The sequence below is a fragment of the Madurella fahalii genome (genome assembly GCF_045866475.1).
Source record: "Madurella fahalii IFM 68171 DNA, scaffold_1, whole genome shotgun sequence".
In the NCBI taxonomy this organism is placed as follows: domain Eukaryota; kingdom Fungi; phylum Ascomycota; class Sordariomycetes; order Sordariales; genus Madurella; species Madurella fahalii.
In genome coordinates, this window is record NW_027263971.1 from 3,604,311 (window position 1) to 3,620,603 (window position 16,293).

At 57.2% G+C, this 16,293-nt stretch overlaps 6 protein-coding genes across 6 annotated transcripts; 3 read left to right on the forward strand and 3 right to left on the reverse strand.

The window, feature by feature from the left end:
- Window positions 1-321: 321 nt before the first annotated feature.
- MFIFM68171_01123 (RED-like N-terminal domain-containing protein) lies at window positions 322-1,935 on the forward strand (the record flags this gene model as incomplete). Its single annotated transcript, XM_071056545.1, has 1 exon — window positions 322-1,935. One exon carries the CDS (start codon window positions 322-324, stop codon window positions 1,933-1,935), a length of 1,614 nt encoding a protein of 537 aa, XP_070912646.1.
- A 419-nt stretch (window positions 1,936-2,354) lies between these two features.
- Window positions 2,355-3,956, forward strand: MFIFM68171_01124 (Uridine nucleosidase; the record flags this gene model as incomplete). The annotated part of the gene is made up of 5 exons (XM_071056546.1): window positions 2,355-2,405; window positions 2,632-2,717; window positions 2,775-2,878; window positions 2,947-3,511; window positions 3,593-3,956. The coding sequence occupies 5 exons, from the start codon at window positions 2,355-2,357 to the stop codon at window positions 3,954-3,956; spliced, it is 1,170 nt and encodes a 389-aa protein (XP_070912647.1).
- A 496-nt stretch (window positions 3,957-4,452) lies between these two features.
- On the reverse strand, window positions 4,453-5,828 carry ENV7 (Serine/threonine-protein kinase env7; the record flags this gene model as incomplete). The annotated part of the gene is made up of 3 exons (XM_071056547.1): window positions 4,453-4,970; window positions 5,034-5,613; window positions 5,709-5,828. 3 exons carry the CDS (start codon window positions 5,826-5,828, stop codon window positions 4,453-4,455), a joined length of 1,218 nt encoding a protein of 405 aa, XP_070912648.1.
- Window positions 5,829-6,945: 1,117 nt separating this feature from the next.
- On the reverse strand, window positions 6,946-9,663 carry MFIFM68171_01126 (Tip elongation protein 1; the record flags this gene model as incomplete). The annotated part of the gene is made up of 2 exons (XM_071056548.1): window positions 6,946-9,085; window positions 9,215-9,663. The coding sequence occupies 2 exons, from the start codon at window positions 9,661-9,663 to the stop codon at window positions 6,946-6,948; spliced, it is 2,589 nt and encodes an 862-aa protein (XP_070912649.1).
- Window positions 9,664-11,863: 2,200 nt separating this feature from the next.
- Window positions 11,864-12,928, reverse strand: MFIFM68171_01127 (Cytoskeleton-associated protein; the record flags this gene model as incomplete). Its single annotated transcript, XM_071056549.1, has 2 exons — window positions 11,864-12,501; window positions 12,559-12,928. 2 exons carry the CDS (start codon window positions 12,926-12,928, stop codon window positions 11,864-11,866), a joined length of 1,008 nt encoding a protein of 335 aa, XP_070912650.1.
- A 297-nt stretch (window positions 12,929-13,225) lies between these two features.
- Window positions 13,226-16,127, forward strand: NOP14 (nucleolar complex protein 14; the record flags this gene model as incomplete). The annotated part of the gene is made up of 3 exons (XM_071056550.1): window positions 13,226-13,525; window positions 13,588-14,031; window positions 14,097-16,127. The coding sequence occupies 3 exons, from the start codon at window positions 13,226-13,228 to the stop codon at window positions 16,125-16,127; spliced, it is 2,775 nt and encodes a 924-aa protein (XP_070912651.1).
- Between the last annotated feature and the right edge of the window lie 166 nt (window positions 16,128-16,293).

Genomic DNA, 16,293 nt, shown 5'->3' on the forward strand with positions numbered 1-16,293 from the left:
GCAGCACGAAAAGCCGGATGATGAGAGGACTATTTGCCATTATCCAAAAACGAGCGAGGACTCATGTGCTTTTGTCACGCCCTTCGGTGGCAAGGGGTGGTACCCTTCTTGAACGTGTCTGGGTGACGCGCCCTTCGGCCCCACTCGGCTGCGCGCAGTCCCGTGACAGCACCTTTAGCTTGCCCCACCGGCTTAAGTGCCCCGTTTTTGGGAACCCCAGTGCCACTGGCAGCCTCGAAGCGCGAGGCTGAGCTTGAGCTTGAGCTTGGGTCAACTCGGACAGACAACCCCTTGGAACGACGCCGGTATATTGAAGGAATCATGAATAACGAGCAGTTTCGCAGGCTGATGCTTGCGAACTCGGCGAAACCAGACTCGGACAAAAATGGCGTCTCCCCACCTAGCTCCCGTCCGGCATCAAGCACACCCGTCGCACTCGGCTCTAGACTTAAATCAAGCATCCCGATGACTCCCCGCTCTGTCGCCGGCGGCGCCCGTGTAGACTTCGCAAAACAACTCGCCGAACGCAATAAAGCATTTGAGAAGACGCAAAAGAAGATCAGAACCTCGGCCCCGAAAGGCAGCAGACTCGCAGAGGGTTATGTCGATCGCGCCAAGGCACGGCAACAGGAAGAAGACGACGAGCGGGCTGCGAGGCTCGAGGCGTTGGAAGAGTCGTTTAAAAAGGAGGAGATTGACCGCGAGACGTACGACCGGCTGCGGAGCGAGATAGCAGGCGGTGACCTCTCCAGCACCCACCTGGTGAAAGGGTTGGATTTCAAGCTGTTGGAGAGGATACGAAGAGGGGAGGATGTCTACGGCGAGAAACCAGAGACGCCCGGGGCCGCCGAGGAGGACCAGCAAGCAGGATTCGAAGAAGACCCCGATGATGCCCTGGAGCAACTGGAGTCGACCGAGGTCAAGGCTATCACAAGGGAGAAAACGCAGAAAAAGGGCCAATTTGCCACGACAACTCTCAACCCTGGGCAGAAGAGATCCAGAAACCAGATTTTGGCCGAGCTGAAAGCTGCCAGAGCGGCTGCGAAGGCTAAAGAAGAGTCAAGTCTCGGCTCGAAGTTCAAGAAAATCGGCGCGAAGAAGACGCCAGGAACGAGGATAGAGACGGACAGCAGAGGACGTGAGGTAATGATTATCGTTGACGAAGATGGGCATGAAAGGAGGAAGGTCAGAAAACTCGACCCGAAGGCTGCCGAGGAGTTAGAGAAGGAAAAGGCGGCCCTAGCGTCAGGCAAGGTCCTTGGCATGGAGGTCCCCGAGTTCTATCGGAAACAGCAAGAAGCCCAAGAAGCTGAGGAAGAAGAAAAGGAGGTCAACATCTTTGATGACGCCGGCTCAGACTATGACCCGCTGGCCGACCTGGAGGGGTCAGATGATTCGTCTGATGAGAAAGGCAAAGCCAAGGATGAAGTGCCTGAGGAGAAAACACCCCCAGGAGATGCTGCCTCAGCGGATATGCCTCCCCCACCGAAACCCGGCGGTCCGCCCACAAGGAACTATTTCAAAGACTCCAAGACTGGTCTTACGTCAGAAGAGACGTACAAAACACCCTCGCTTGACGACCCTGCTTTCCTCGCTGCCCTCAAGAAAGCTAAGGCTGTTAGTGCTCTTGAGAAGTCTGAAGAGGAGCAAAAGGCTGCAGAACGAGAGGAGCGACTCAAGAAGAAGCTCGGTGAAATCAGCCGAGACGACGAAGACCTGGACCTGGGCTTTGGCTTTAGCCGGGTGGAAGATGAGGCGGACTTGGATGAGACGAAGGTGAAGCTGTCTGCATGGGGTGAAGATGACGACGATGAGAAGGGAGGCGGCGGCGGCGCAAAGTCTAAGCGGAAAAGGGGATCAAAGAAGAAGAAGGGGGATAAGAACAATTTTGAGGATGTGATGAAGGTGATTCAGAGGAACAAAGGTGGGGGGTGATGTATGAGTTAAGAGAGCGCGCACGACACTCACGGCGTATAACAATGAACGCAATGTATAATTCAGTGACAAGTCGCGTAGCCAAGAGATCCCCAGAACCGAAACTCCTGAGAGACCCATTGTTGGCGTAGCTTCCCAATTGGGCCGATGGATTCGGCTCATGGACTTGCGATTAGCTTTTGGTGGATCCTGCGCTGAAACATAGACTTACAGAACAAGGCGCCAACAAAACGGCACTGCTTACCCGGCTTTCAGTTTCATCTGTTTGCGAACACCCTGATCACTCGTTCTGATCAGTCGATCGATCGATCGATCTCGTATAATTTGAACCCTACCCGGCTCTGAAGGGACACTTACCCCAAGTCCGCATTGAGAAGGAAAAAAAAGAAAAAACAGCCTCTTCATCCCAAGTAATCAAGATGGAGGACACACGGATCCCGGTCTGGCTAGACTGCGACCCGGGCCACGACGTAGGTATTTGAGTATATTCTAAACTCTTCCCTCTTGGTCCCTTCCGCTGCCGCGCCGAGGCTCCGCCGGCCGAGAAGGGACGGACACGGGCCGCGCCCAACCCGCCGGATCCGAGCAGGGGAGGGGTCAATGTCCCGGATCGTCCGCCATCACCATTAGCCGAGCCGGGGTCCATGCATCCTCTTGGACATGCGGTAACTGACGACATCTCACTCCCACCCTTAGGACACCTTTGCCATCCTCCTCGCCGCTTATCATCCTGCGATCCGGGTCTTAGGCATCTCAACCGTCTTTGGCAATGCCTCCCTCGAGTAAAGGCTCATACTGTCTCACTCACTCACAGACTACCTTTACTGAGCATCTCTTAGGAAAACCACCCGCAACGCCACCTCGATCCTCACCGCCATCTCCAAGGCCTCGGAAATCCCAGTCTACGTCGGCGCCTCTAAGGCCCTCTTTCGACCGACAATGCGTATAGGACCCCTTTCACCCCTCCCGAAATCAAACAGGCAACTGACACCCCTCTTCCCATCACCACAGACGCCCCAACCGACATACACGGCGACACGGGGCTAGACGGGACCGACCTCCTCCCGGCCCCGACCGTCCCGGCCATCACGTCGATCCCGGCCATCGACGCCGCGTACGCAGCGCTCAAGGCGACGCCGCCCAACACGGCGTGGGTGGTGGCGACGGGCGCCTTCACCAACGCGGCCGCGCTGTTCCTCAAGTACCCGGACCTGGTCGCGCACGTCCGCGGCCTGTCGCTGATGGGCGGGGCCGTGGGCAACGGGCACACGGGCGCGGTGCTGGGCGAGGTGGACGGGGTACCGCGCGTGGGCAACTGGACCCAGTTCGCCGAGTTCAACGTGCTGGCCGACCCGGAGGCGGCCGCCGCGCTCTTCGGGAACCGCGAGCTGGCGGCCAAGACGACGCTGATCCCGCTGGACGTGAGCCACTTGGTGCTGACGACGGCCGAGGTGAGGGAGCTGCTGCTGTATGGCCGGGAGGAGGTGGAGAAGGAGGTGAGAAGGAAAGGAGAGGGGAAATCGAGGTTGCGGGTTATGTTGGTGGAGCTGTTGATGTTTTTCGCCAAAACTTATAGGTGAGTTCGTTGTGCTTTTTCTTTCTTTTTGCCTCAGAGGGGTTCTGGAAGGGCAAAGGGCTAATAGCGGGGTTTGATAAGTGATGTCTTTGGTATCACCGAGGGACCGCCGTTGCACGACCCCCTCGCTGTTGCTGCTGTCCTAACTGGCGTGGGTGATCAGCACGAGATACCCTTCTGCGACTACGACCCCGCGGTGGAACCGGGGCTTGCGCAGAAGGAACGGTATGAGGTGACAGTTGTTACCGAGGGCACGTACGAGGAGGCCCGTGTCGGGGCCCGGACGGGACAGATCACCGCGCGTCTACTCCCTCCTGGAGAGCCAGGCGTGAGGATACCGAGGAGCTTGGATATTCCGCTGTTCTGGAAAGTCTTGGAGGAGTGTGTCTCAAGGGCTGACGAGGCTAACGCTGCTGCTGCCGCCGCCGCCCTTTCGACCACATAAAAGCATATAGAGCTTAGCTAGACCATAGACCTGCCGCAGATTGCAAGCTAGATGCGGCATTACTCCCTTTCAGGCTACGCTCTGCCGTTTACTTTGCCAGGCGTCAGTAATCTAGAACTGTGGGCAATCTAGAGGCTCTTACTCTCACTTATATTCATAATGCGCTTTTCGCCCTCTCGTGTCAGAGCAAGCAGGTTGCTCTGACCGCTAAGGGCGTAGTGCAAACTACCCGGAACTCCGTCTATAACGCACCTGAAATTGTGCTCTCACACGTGCCAATCCTGCTCGGCCATATGAGCTTGCCGGCAATCGTATATTTCAGCGTTGTTCATCCCAGCCACCAAGGAAAATGTCAGAACATGATACAAAGAAGGGAGAAAGCCCGCCCACCAACTAGTCCACCACCCAGAAGCCCAGTTCCGAACGCCATTCGAACCCAAAATCAGCCATATGACTCGAATCGCTGACACATCAGCAGAGGTACTCCCATCCGCCTTTAAGCAGAGTCGTCCTCGGGCAATTCCTCCACTACCCGCTCAACAATCCCAATCAGTTCATCAATATCCGGCCGCTCACTCGGCTCAACCTTTAGACAGGCTCTGACAACCTCGCGGATAGGTTCGCTGATGATGCCTGCATCATCCGCGCCGGCCGTCGCCTTCGCCTTCTGCTTCCCCCCTGGGCCTTCGTCCGGAAACCGCCAGTCGCCAGACAGCACACAAATGCTGAGCGACCCGCCCGTCTCGTCGCTGCGCATCTCAAATGGCGACTTGCCGACGAGGCAAGCGTACAGGGTGCACCCGAGCGACCAAATATCGACCTTGGTGTCGATGACGGTGCCCGTTTTGACGTCGAACAGCTCGGGCGCGCGATACGGCATGGTGCTGTGCTCGGCGGCGGTATCCTGAGTCGCGATGGCCAGGGAACGGCTGGTGATAGGCAAGGGCGAGACGGCGATGGAACCAAGGTCCATCAGGATCGGGTCGGCACCGGAGTCGGAGATCATGATGTTTGCTAGAAGCCCACTCAGTCAGCATATCGCACCATAAGACGCCTCCTCCAGCAAACGCGACTCACCAGGCTTAATATCCCGATGCGCATAACTCCTCACCGCGCCCGGAACAGCAGCCGGCATCCTCTCATCCTCAGTCATCAGCGGCCTCTGCTGCTCCGCCTCGTCCTCATCATCTGCTCTCCTCGCCCCGCGGGCAGCCCTCACATTCTCATCCACCCCATCCGGCCTCATCTCCATCCTCTCCCCTCCCGGCGCAGCCCCGGGGCCCCTATACTGATGCATATCCTTCAGCGCCCTGCACACGCCCAGAAACAGCAGCATCAACCTCTTCTCGGGAAACTTCGTATGGTTGACCAGATTGGCATTGATCATATCCTGCAGGTTCCCGCGGCGATAATACGGGAGCAGGACGTAGACGGTCTTGTTCTGCCCGTCGTCCCCGCCCCCGCCCCCTCTCTCGCTGGCAATCGAGTAGTCGACGCTGTGGATCACCCCGGGACTGTGCGAAAACAGCTTGTACGCCTCGACCTCCTTCATGGCCTGCGCGACCGACTCGGCGCCGAACGGGCACCGGATCTTTTTGAGCGCGAAGAGCTCGGATGTCGACGTGTCTTGGACGAGGTAGACGTAGGAGAAGCCGCCCTGGAAAGAAGCAAAAAGATAACAAATGAACTTGTTAGCAATCTTGTTCATTCATATCTGGGGCTGAGAATGGGCAGCATTTTCCCCCCGCGTACCTCGCCTAGAAGTCGCAGGATCTTGAAGCTGCGGCTGTTGATCTTGAGCGTCGGCGACCCCGGGAAGCAGTTCAGGCAGCTCCCGAAGGAGGCGAGGAGGTCGAAGAAGACTTGCGCCATGGCGGACAGTTCCGATGCGGGCACTACTCGATCTGCGCTTGGCTCCAAGTGGTTGCGCGGCTCGTTGTGTTCATCGACCGTCAAGAGTCGACCACCTAAAAAACGTAATGGCTTGGATATTGGTAAAGCAATATCTCTGTTCGGCGACTCGCTATCGATATAACCTAATACAGCTCGTATCAATTGCGCCGGGCTTCGAGATCAGAGACCGATTAGGCCAAAAGAGCAGCGTCTAAAATAATTTATTGACAGTGGCCTGCCAACATCTTTTTCGTTTGGATGAGGTGTCGAGCTGCTCAGCTCGCCAAGCCCACCTCGACGGGGGTCGGCGGGTCGCGGTGGATCCCTCGTCCCAACCGCATGCAGCCCTCCGCCACAGCCGGGTTCCCAGCGTGAGCCTTTCAGTGGGTTCTATGCTAAATTTGGAGCTTCCTCAGTGGTTGCCGGGCCAGTTTCGGTTTGTGTACGGAGCTATCTATACGGAATCCCAGGCAGCTCAACGCCAGAGCGAGAGACATTTTCGCACCTTCAGGTAGGTTAGGTAAGATAGGCTCCCACAGCGTCCTAAACTTTAAGTACTCCAAGCCCTAAGAAATTTTCAAATCTAGTATCACAAAATAGATAACACACCTGGGCACCCCATAGTGTTCCAACCCCAAAGATACCCCTCAACAGCGTGGCACAAGACTGCCCCAAGGTATGGCACCCAGGTAGCACAGCATGAACGACAAGACACGGAGGCGACATCACCCCCTTATAAGAAGTCGAGCAAGTGTTGTAGGTATCGAACCAGCCTTCAGTTCCACAGCTATTCAGCCAGCCGGCCCCATGACGATAAGGCACGTAAGTAAGGGTACCTTGTATGTATGACGATACCTCTTATCCCATCCATCGCTATCCATCCACCCATCCATCCGCCCATTCATCATCACCTCGCCCATCTCCAAGTCAACAAAAAAACCAAACCCCTCAGAGAGCATACCACTAATGATATCACAATACAAGAAGCTCGCCAAGAGAGAAGCATTCCATTACAAAAGACCGTACTACACACACAATCACAAAGCCGAATCAAAACCGCTAAATCTACAGCCCGGACCCCATCGTAGGACCTCTTCTAGAAGGCGTCCTCAAACGGGCAGTCAACACTATCGTGCCCGTCCCGCTCGCACAGGGCGCACCACTTGCCCGCGTCCACCACGCCGCTGTCCTTGCCCGCGACCGGGCCCGACTCCATCGGGTTAGGGACTGCCGCTGACGCCGGGGGTGTGGCCGTCGCAGCAGCAGGAGTAGGGGCAGAGGCGGGAGCAGGGGCAACCTTAGCCTTGACAGGCGACAGCGGCGCCGGCTTGAACTCCAGGTCTCCGTCGCTGGGCTTATTGTCGTTGATATTCAGCCCACCGCCGCCGTAGAGACCGTCAACATCCTCCGCACCGCCATGATTCTGCTGCCGCTGCTGCTGCTCAGCCGACGACGATCCAAACACGTTTGTGCAGGTAAGGATATCATGCCCCGACGTCTCGCAGATCTCGCACCACAGCGTGCTGTGCTCCGTCGCCGTGCTGTACGAGTCGCTCTCGGTCATCGTGTCCAGGGCGGGGCCGCGGTTGTGCTTCAAGCCCAGGCCGCCATTATGCTGCGTCTCGGGGCTGCCGCGCGGCGGCGCTAGCACGACCGTCCCGCGCGAGTCGCGGAGCGAGCTCCGCTGGTTGGTGCTGCCCATGGTTACGGCGCTTCCCCGCTGCCCCGGGCCGGCGGCGCTGGCGACGCTTCCTCTACGCAGCGCCTCGAGCTCACGTTCCAGCTCCTCTTCCCGGCTGGTTTTGCTCTCTACCAGAGCCCGCAGCTCGGCGACTTCCCGGTCGAGCTTCTCGCGGGTAAGGCGGTCCTCGATAGACTCCCCAGGGTGGGGACGGAACGGTGCCGAGCGCTGCGTGGGGGTCCTCTCAGGGTTGTCGTTGGGGACCGAGTCTCTGCTCAGCGAGTGGATGATGGCTTTGAGGCCTCTGATCTCGTCCTCCTTCTGCTCTAGCTCCTTAGACATGGAGCCGCCGTTTACCATGCCGTTAGTGCCGTTCATAGTGGCCTGCGCCTTCTCTCGTTCGCGCCGGAGCTCGGTGCGTGTCCTCTCAACTTCTCCACGGAGGAACTCGACCTCGCCGCGCGCCTCGGCCTCGCCTCTCCTCGCGTCTTCGAGTCCTTCTTCGAGTTCTTGTACCAACTCCTCTAACTGTTTTAGCTGCGCCGCGATCGTATCCACGTCGGCAGTCCGGTCCTGGAGTTCTTGGATCTCCTGCATCAGTTCCTCAATCTTCTTTTCGTAGACCCGCTCTGTCTCTGTGCTCGCCATCTCTAGGGTATCAATAGTGCTCCGGAAATCTGCTCGATGCGCATCAAACTCGGCCGTAAGCATGGCGATTTTTTCGTTCTTCTCCCTTACTAGCGCCCGAAGCTGCGCCGTGTCCTTGTCATCGATACTATTCTGTCGCTGCCGCGGCGGTCCGTCCGAGTTCTCAATCAGACCCTGTAGTTCTATCAGGCTGCTCTCCATCTCGGCCAGTGTCGTCGCTTGGTCCTTCAGCTGGCGGTCCCGGTCTTCCAGCTCGGCCCGAAGTCTCTCGAGCTCTTCATCGCTGGCATGGTTGCCCATCCTGGACGCAGCTCTCGAGGCCGGCCGCACCTTTAGAGCGAAAGACGAAACCGAGCCAACACTGCCATTTGTTTGGGTCCTCTGTATCCCTACCGGTGTCGTCTCCTCGTCGGTGAAAGTTTGGTTAGACGTTATTCCGAGAACCGAAACACTACGCGGTCCGACGCTGCCTTTCCGTGCATGTCCCGGGATTCGCTTGCTCGGGTCACCAGCGGTGCCGCGGACGCTCTGGGCGAACTTATTGCCGGAAGTCGGGCTGCCAAACCGGGCAGGCACCGCTTTGGCCCCGGGGGTAGTGATGGATGGACGAGGAGCAGGTGTCATTTGGAGCCTTCTGGCGGGCGATTCCGGACGCGGTAGCGAGGGACGCGTCTTCTTTCCAAGAGGGCTCGCAGCGCGGCCAGGGCCGACGGACTGGCTGAACTTGGGCAGGCCCGGGGTAGGCGGTGTGTAGTTTGTCGAGTTTTGGTTACCGACTTTTAACCCGCCGCTTGCCGGTGTGAGAGGGAACGAACTGGCCGACATGGCGGGTGAATCGCGCTTGACGGCCTTGGATAGGGGAAGGAAGATGCCCGCGCCCGGTTGCACTGTCGTGAAGTAGTAGACGCTGCAGGAAGGGGTAACCTTGTTAGCATCACCACCGAGGTTTTGCATGCATCGCCCCGTAGCTTAGGTAGCCTATGCGAAAATAAAAAAAAAAAAAAGGGGCAGTACCCGAAAGCCAAAATGTGCTTACCCATCAACATCACCGCTGTTCTTGCCGCGGGGCGCAAAATCGGGGTGCAGCTCGACGCCGGCAAAGGTACCCTTGCGTCCAGCGACGGAGCCGATAAAACGGACAGTGCCGGTCATGCTTCCAGGAACTTCGACCGTGTCTCCGATGGCAATGTCGTCGCCGCCGGCATAGCGGCCTGGGGTAAGTGGTGACGGCATGGTGGTGTCGGTCAGGACAGAGTTGTATGCGTAGCCTTCGGAATCATCAGGAATTGCGGCCAACGAGTTCTGGGTGAGCGCAGCGAGGGACGGTTTGCGCGAGAGTCCCGGAGGCGCTAGGCGGGTCGAGTGTGCCGTATAAACCTGGTTTAGGTTTGGCGTCGACGCTGTGGCGATACCGCCGCGACCCGGCCGTCTTGACAGGGTGTGTCTTGTCGTGGTAGTGTATGTCGAAGTTGTGGTAGAGGACATGTTGGGCCAGAAGTTATGGCGGCACACGCCCCAGCGGGTTTATTGTTTACACCCCCCACTCCCAGTGCCTGGGCGCCACCAAAACAAGTGCAGCGCGAGCTGGGCGCGGGACGAACCACGGGGCAGCGAGCCGTGGTGCAGCACCAGGCCTGGAACCCACCTGCCACTCAACAAACACCTCAGGCCGGGTAATCAACAGAAAGGGGCCCGTCGTTTCTGGCCGTCGCTTCTGGCCGTCGCGCTGCACCTCGCTTTCTGGCTTTTGGTTTCAAAGGCTGTCGGACGCGCTCCTGAGACCTGTGACCGCTGGCTTCTTTTGAGTCGTGAATTAATTAATGCAACCACAAAGAATAATGCTCGGCCGCCCGTGCTTCTTCAGTTCGGTCGGTCGGTCGTCAGGGATAGCCAATTATTTAATCGCTGGCGAATTTGGATGGCCGGTCCACTCGGCGTATTGGAGCCGGGACAGAAGAAGGTCGAAGAATGGGATCGGCGGGGGGAGCGTGTTATCGGCCCAGACGAAGAGCAGCTTACTCGGGTAGAAATAGGGGAGCAAGAACAGCTGGGAAATGAGGAGGTAACCATGGGAAGATTGAAGAAACGAGTGGAGGGGTGGGATAGGACGACATCAAAGCACAGAACCTCTACAGGGTGCACACGAACAGCCTTGGGTGCAAAGGACCGTCGGCTTTGCCTTGTCTTATTTAACACAGAGCAGAGCAAAACTGCCCTGCATCAACAAGCGGCTGTTTTGCAGCCTGCGTCGACCCTTCTGCAACAGAGTGGGTATCCTGGTCTGTCTCGCCAATCTCGTGCCGCTGCCTCGTTGGAACTGCTGCATTCGCCTGCGTACTGATCCCTCGTCTCGCCAGACAAGGAAAGAAAACAAATAAAAAGAGACGAGCGGTTAGCTGACCCCCAACAGCGACCAACAACGGCCAACAATGACCATCAACGACCATCAACGACCACGTGCACGATGGGTAATGTCACAAGTTGATGATTCCTTCACAGCCACCAACCATTGCAACCTTGCTACCCTGCGACCTCAACGAACTGAAAGACCCTGGCCAGAGATCTCCAGGTCGCGTGGGCAGTACCCTGGTTAAGCTGCCCTGCCACTTGACCTCCAACCCGGCACATCCACTGAAACCATAAGCTCAACCCCACTGCAATCAGCTCGCCTTCATGCCATTACGAGGCTCTAGCAGCTCATATGCCTACCCTGTCTGGAGTACAGTACGATAGACTTCTCAACAGACGGCGAAGGGATCAGCTGCGTCCTCGTCAGGATGACGTCCTTGCTTCTGTTGATTGATGCTACGCTGCGACGGCGCAAGGCTGCACGTGAAACCAGGGGCTGGGCTCCTCTCTTCTGCAGCTGCATGCGGGACACAAACAAACATGCATCCAACCACTCAACATGTCCCAGTTCTTGATGCCCCAAGCAACGGAGTTTCTTCTTAGGTTTCTGGGAGACAACAAAACAACACTTCGTGACACAATTGGAGGCTATATCCTATGTGGCTGTTTGGATTTAGCTGCTCAACTGCCGTCTCGTTCTACCCGGATCAGACACGGCTCAACCAAAAGGCCCTTGCCGGCCTGGGGGGTGTAAACCCGGATAATTCTTCTTACTCGGCTATCGAGTTGTGAACCGTCTGCCACATTCTACGGTTATTGGCCGAAGACCCGTACCATGTAGGCCAAGCGAGAATGGATGGCTTGTTAGCTAGAGCGGAACGTGGTAGCTCGCACTTCAACTTCGTAATCAGTTTCGACGGCCAACGTTTCAAGAACTTTGAAGCATACCAATTCATCGGGCACACATAACGCTCTGTGCTCCTTGTGTTACCAGACTCGTACTGAGCATTTCTGGAAACCAGCCAAGTATTCCTTCATGCCGTCGGCCCAAACGCGATCCCGCTGCAAGGTACCGTCCCCGTCTGCTAGGATTATCCCCGCTGCCGCCACGGGAGGGGCTATCCTTGAGATGATATAGCCAAGACTGAATAATGGTCTTCTCTGATTTCGGTTTAGATACCCGGCGGTGACTGTAGATGAAGTGGGCGCTACCACCTCTCCGGTCGATGCTGTTCTCGCTTGCACATCTTCGGGGTGCTCTAACCGGCAGCCGATACTGGGTAGTTTCCAAGTCGGGGTTCGTATTGACCCTGCAGGCGTGAAACCCAGTGAGACCTCATGAGGGAGATCCTAGGTCTCTCTGAATGATGTCATCACTGTTCAGCGGACGAGTCCCGTCGTTCAAAACCATGGCTTCGCGATGTCGCTGTCGCATCTGGCGGTCCTCTATATTCTGCAATGTCTGCAGGGACCGGATAAAGGCTCGCGTAGGGTCGTCCTCTCGCAAGTCGCTCATGGTGATGGTCCCAGGCAGCAGAACACTAAATTGCTCGATCAAAGGGATGCTGTCCTCGGGTTCGCTGTCTTCGGGTGACGCTGGAGCCATGAGACCTGCGTTTTCTAGGGCTTCTCGGCCAGAGTGGGATGCCCGGAGTGCAGCGATGATGTCGTTGAGGCGGTTATTCCTGCAGCGAGTGTACTGCGCAAAGTTTCGCTGCCGTTGGTCCGTAGTAGTGCCCCAGTTTTGCTTGGCCAACCACTTCTCGACAAACTTGGCCTTGACAAGCTTCTCGACATCATAGCAGTTGATCAGCTGGCTGATGAACATCAGGCACAGCTTCTCCGACATATCGCGCAGATTGTACTCATCCCAGTCTTCTTGATCGAGCGTTTCTTGCTCCGGGTCGAGTGACAGCTCCAGAGATCTAACCAAAGCAGCATACGCTTTCCATCTGTGGAGCCGCTCAAGGCTTTCTTCGCAAATAGTCAGTTTCCGTGTCAATGGCATTGGGCAGTGAAGCGCTGGCTCACGAGAATCCGTAATAATCGCGAGCGCCCGCAGGTTCCTCATGCGCTCATCGTAGTCCTTGCGTGTGATTCCCCAGAGCAACATCTCTACCGTTTCCTTGTCATTGACGGCTCTATCACAGACAATCTTTGCCGATGTCTCGCGAATGGCATAGTTGTAGTGACCTAGCAGCGTGTCGAGCGTGCTCAGTTTGAGCGCGTCCTCAGTCTCCTGGGTGATGTACTGTGTCTTGGGTTGGACCGGCTTGATCTCGGCCTCGTCCCGCCACTTCTTGAGCAGGTAGCGCACGCCCATGAACCATGCCACTGCGTTGAACGCCAGGTAGCCAAACAGCACCCGGTCATTCCGGATGACCATGGTCAGCCACCCCATGATGCCGACGTGACTGTTGTGATGCCGTCACTGCTTGCTGGTTGTCACGGATCAGTTGGTTGCTCCACATTGAGAACCGCTATGAGCTTTGGTGGCTGAGGTGAGTTAGGCGAAACCACAGATCTGATTACTGCCTCGACTCGCCGCCAAAATTTCCCTGCAGGTGGGGCAGCAGATAAGATAGCGCGACCACCACCGTCCAAAAATCTCTGAAGTGGATTGGAAGAGCTTCCGTATTCTCGACGGGACAGCCCATCGCATTCTCCTCCTTCGCCAACTCTAGCAGACCGGCAAAAAATGGCCGGTTCGCAGCTAAAGAGGCTCAAGGCCTCACTGCGCGAACAGGGAATCATTGGTCCGCAGCAATCCAAGAAGCAAAAACGCCAAAATGCCCACGATCAAAAAGCGAGAAACGATAAACGCCTTCAACGGTCCGAGGCCCTGGCGGGCATCCGCGAGCAGTTCAACCCGTTTCAGTTCAAGACGAACGCCCGCGGGCCCAAGTTTGAAGTCACTACCAACAAGCCGGCCAGTGACAAGGCAGCGATGGGTATCAAAGGCAGGCCTGGGCTGGCCAAGGCTGTGGGGGAGGAGAGAGTATGTTTTTAAATCCCCGAGTTGACCAGTGCCGGCGCTTTGCTAACAGGCCTCTTTGCTAGCGGCGGCAAACCCTCCTCGTTGAGATGCAGCGTCGCAACAAAGTTGGAGGTCTCATTGACAGACGATTCGGCGAGGACGATCCAAACATGTCACTTGAGGAGAAGATGATTGAGAGATACACCCGAGAGCAGCAACGAAGTCACAAGAGGACCTCCATGTTCGACCTAGAGGAAGACGACGAGCCGACTGGAGGTTTGACCCACATGGGTAAACCCCTGTTTGACGACGACGAGGAACCTGTGAGGGACGATTTTGCCGACGAGGACCTACCCTCTGGTGACGAGTCCGACGGGTCGCGTGCCGAGAGGAGGAGGCTAAAACGCCAACACCTGGCAGAGGCCGCGGAGGGAGCTGAAGCTGAAGATGATGAGCAGCCGGAAAGGAAAAAGACAAAAAAAGAGATCTACGAGGAGGTTATCGCTAAGTCTAAACTTTATAAATATGTAAGTCTCGTCACACCATCGCAATTGCCGGCGCATCACGTTTCCCGTACTTACGCTTCTGACAGGAACGGCAAGCGGCCAAAGAAGAGGATAACGAACTCAGAGCCGAGCTCGACCAGGCCATGCCTGAGCTCCAGGCTCTCCTGTTTCAGAGGCAAAAGCCGCCGTCAAAGGTCGAGAAGGACGGCCAGACCCCCATAGTCATAGCAGGGAAGGATAAAGCTGCCATCGACAAGGATTACGATATTCGCGTTAAGCAGCTCGCTGCGGATAAGCGAGCGCAGCCCGCCGAAAGAACCAAGACAGAGGAGGAGAAGGTGGAAGAGGAGTCGAACCGATTGAAGGAACTAGAGGAGAAGAGGCTCAAGCGCATGCGTGGAGAGGCGGACGAAGAGGATAGGGAGGATGAGGATGAGGATGAAGAGAAGGTGGAAATGGTGAAGGGCAGCGCCGAAATTCAACCCTTCGATCCGTTCAATACCGAGGAAGACGATGAATTCGGTCTCGGGAAAGGGGTCAAGTACCGACCGACTGCTACCGAGTTGGGTTTTGATGACGAAGACGATTTTCTAATAGATGACGACCTTGTTGCTAGTGGCTCCGAATTGGAGCTTGAAAGTGACGACATGGAGGGCGAGGAAAGCGACGACGAGGATGCCGAATCAGAGCCTGACTCCGACGATGACGAGTTTGTCAAGGGGATCCTCACAGAAGCCGAGTCGAAAGACCCCGTCTTTCAAGTGACAGCCGGCACGAAAGGTGACGACGAGAATGGGATCCCTTACACCTTCCCCTGCCCACAGACGCACAGCGAGATGCTCAAGGCATTCGGCGGGATCGAGGTGACAAAGCTCCCGGTGGCCGTCCAACGGGTCAGAGCCCTCTATCATCCCAAGCTGGAGAGCAAGAACAAGGAGAGGCTCGGCAAGTTCTCGCAAACTCTGGTGCAGCATGTCGCATACCTGGGCAGTCATTTTGAGCTGCATTGGTTCCCTACCCTGGAGAGCTTAAGCCGGCACATACACTCTCTGGCGAAAACATTCCCGATCGAGGTGGCCAAGGCGTATCGTACGCATATCCAAGAGATGGAACAGGAGCGGCCCCTAGCCCTCACCGTCGGAGACTTGGTTATTCTCACTGCGATCGGGACAACGTTCCCTACATCGGATCACTTTCACCAGGTTGTGACTCCTGCAATGCTTGCCATTGCCCGCTACCTCGGCCAGAAGATTCCGCAGGCCCTCTCGGACTATGCCACCGGCACCTACCTCTCGATCCTCGCCCTCCAGTACCAACAATTCTCAAAGCGCTACGTACCCGAGCTGATGAACTTCTGCCTCAACACGCTCTGCGCTCTAGCACACGAGAAGCCTCGAGAGAAGCTGGGCTTTTTCCCCGTGCACGAGCCAGCGGCCGGAATCCGGATCAAGGGGGCCTCCAAAGCCGCCATCCGAAAACTCACCTGCGCCGACTGCTGCCCGCCGAAGCAGCCCCTCTCCAGCGAAGCCGAGACCTCCCTCAAAGTCGCCCTCATCAGCACGACCGCCGCAATCCTCAAATCCGCCTCCGAAACCTGGCACACACTCCCCGCTTTCCACGAGACCTTCCACCCGGCCCTGCTCGTCCTCCAGCACCTCACCTCCACCGCGACCTCCTCCACCCACCTGCCCCCCGCACTCACCACAAAACTAACCGACACGGCCCAATCGCTCGCGCGCCTCCTACGGCTCGCCCGCCTCTCCCGCCGACCGCTCGAGCTGCACCACCACCGGCCGCTGGCCATCCGCACGTACGTGCCCAAGTTCGAGGACTCGTTCGACCCGGACAAGCACTACGACCCGGACCGGGAGCGGGCCGAGCTGGCCAAGCTGCGGGCGGAGCACAAGCGCGAGCGGAAAGGGGCGCTGCGCGAGCTGCGCAAGGACGCCGCCTTCATGGCGCGCGAGAACCTGCGCATCAAGAAGGAGCGGGACGCGGCGTACGAGAAGAAGTACAAGCGCCTGGTGGCCGAGATCCAGGGCGAGGAGGGCCGGGCGGCGAACGAGTACGCGCGGGAGAAGATGCTGCGGAAGAAGAGGGCTGCGAGGGGGAGGTAGTACCTGTCGTTTTGTGGTTTTGTGTAGGTACAGTGCGTGGTGGGGTGGGGTGGGGGATGATTCCATTGTTTAGTTTTGTTTTGGAGCCAGGGGGATTCTGGCTCGGATACCATTCCAGTGGGAACACGGGGCAAAAAAAAAGGGAATCTGGACATTCGGTGTGCTA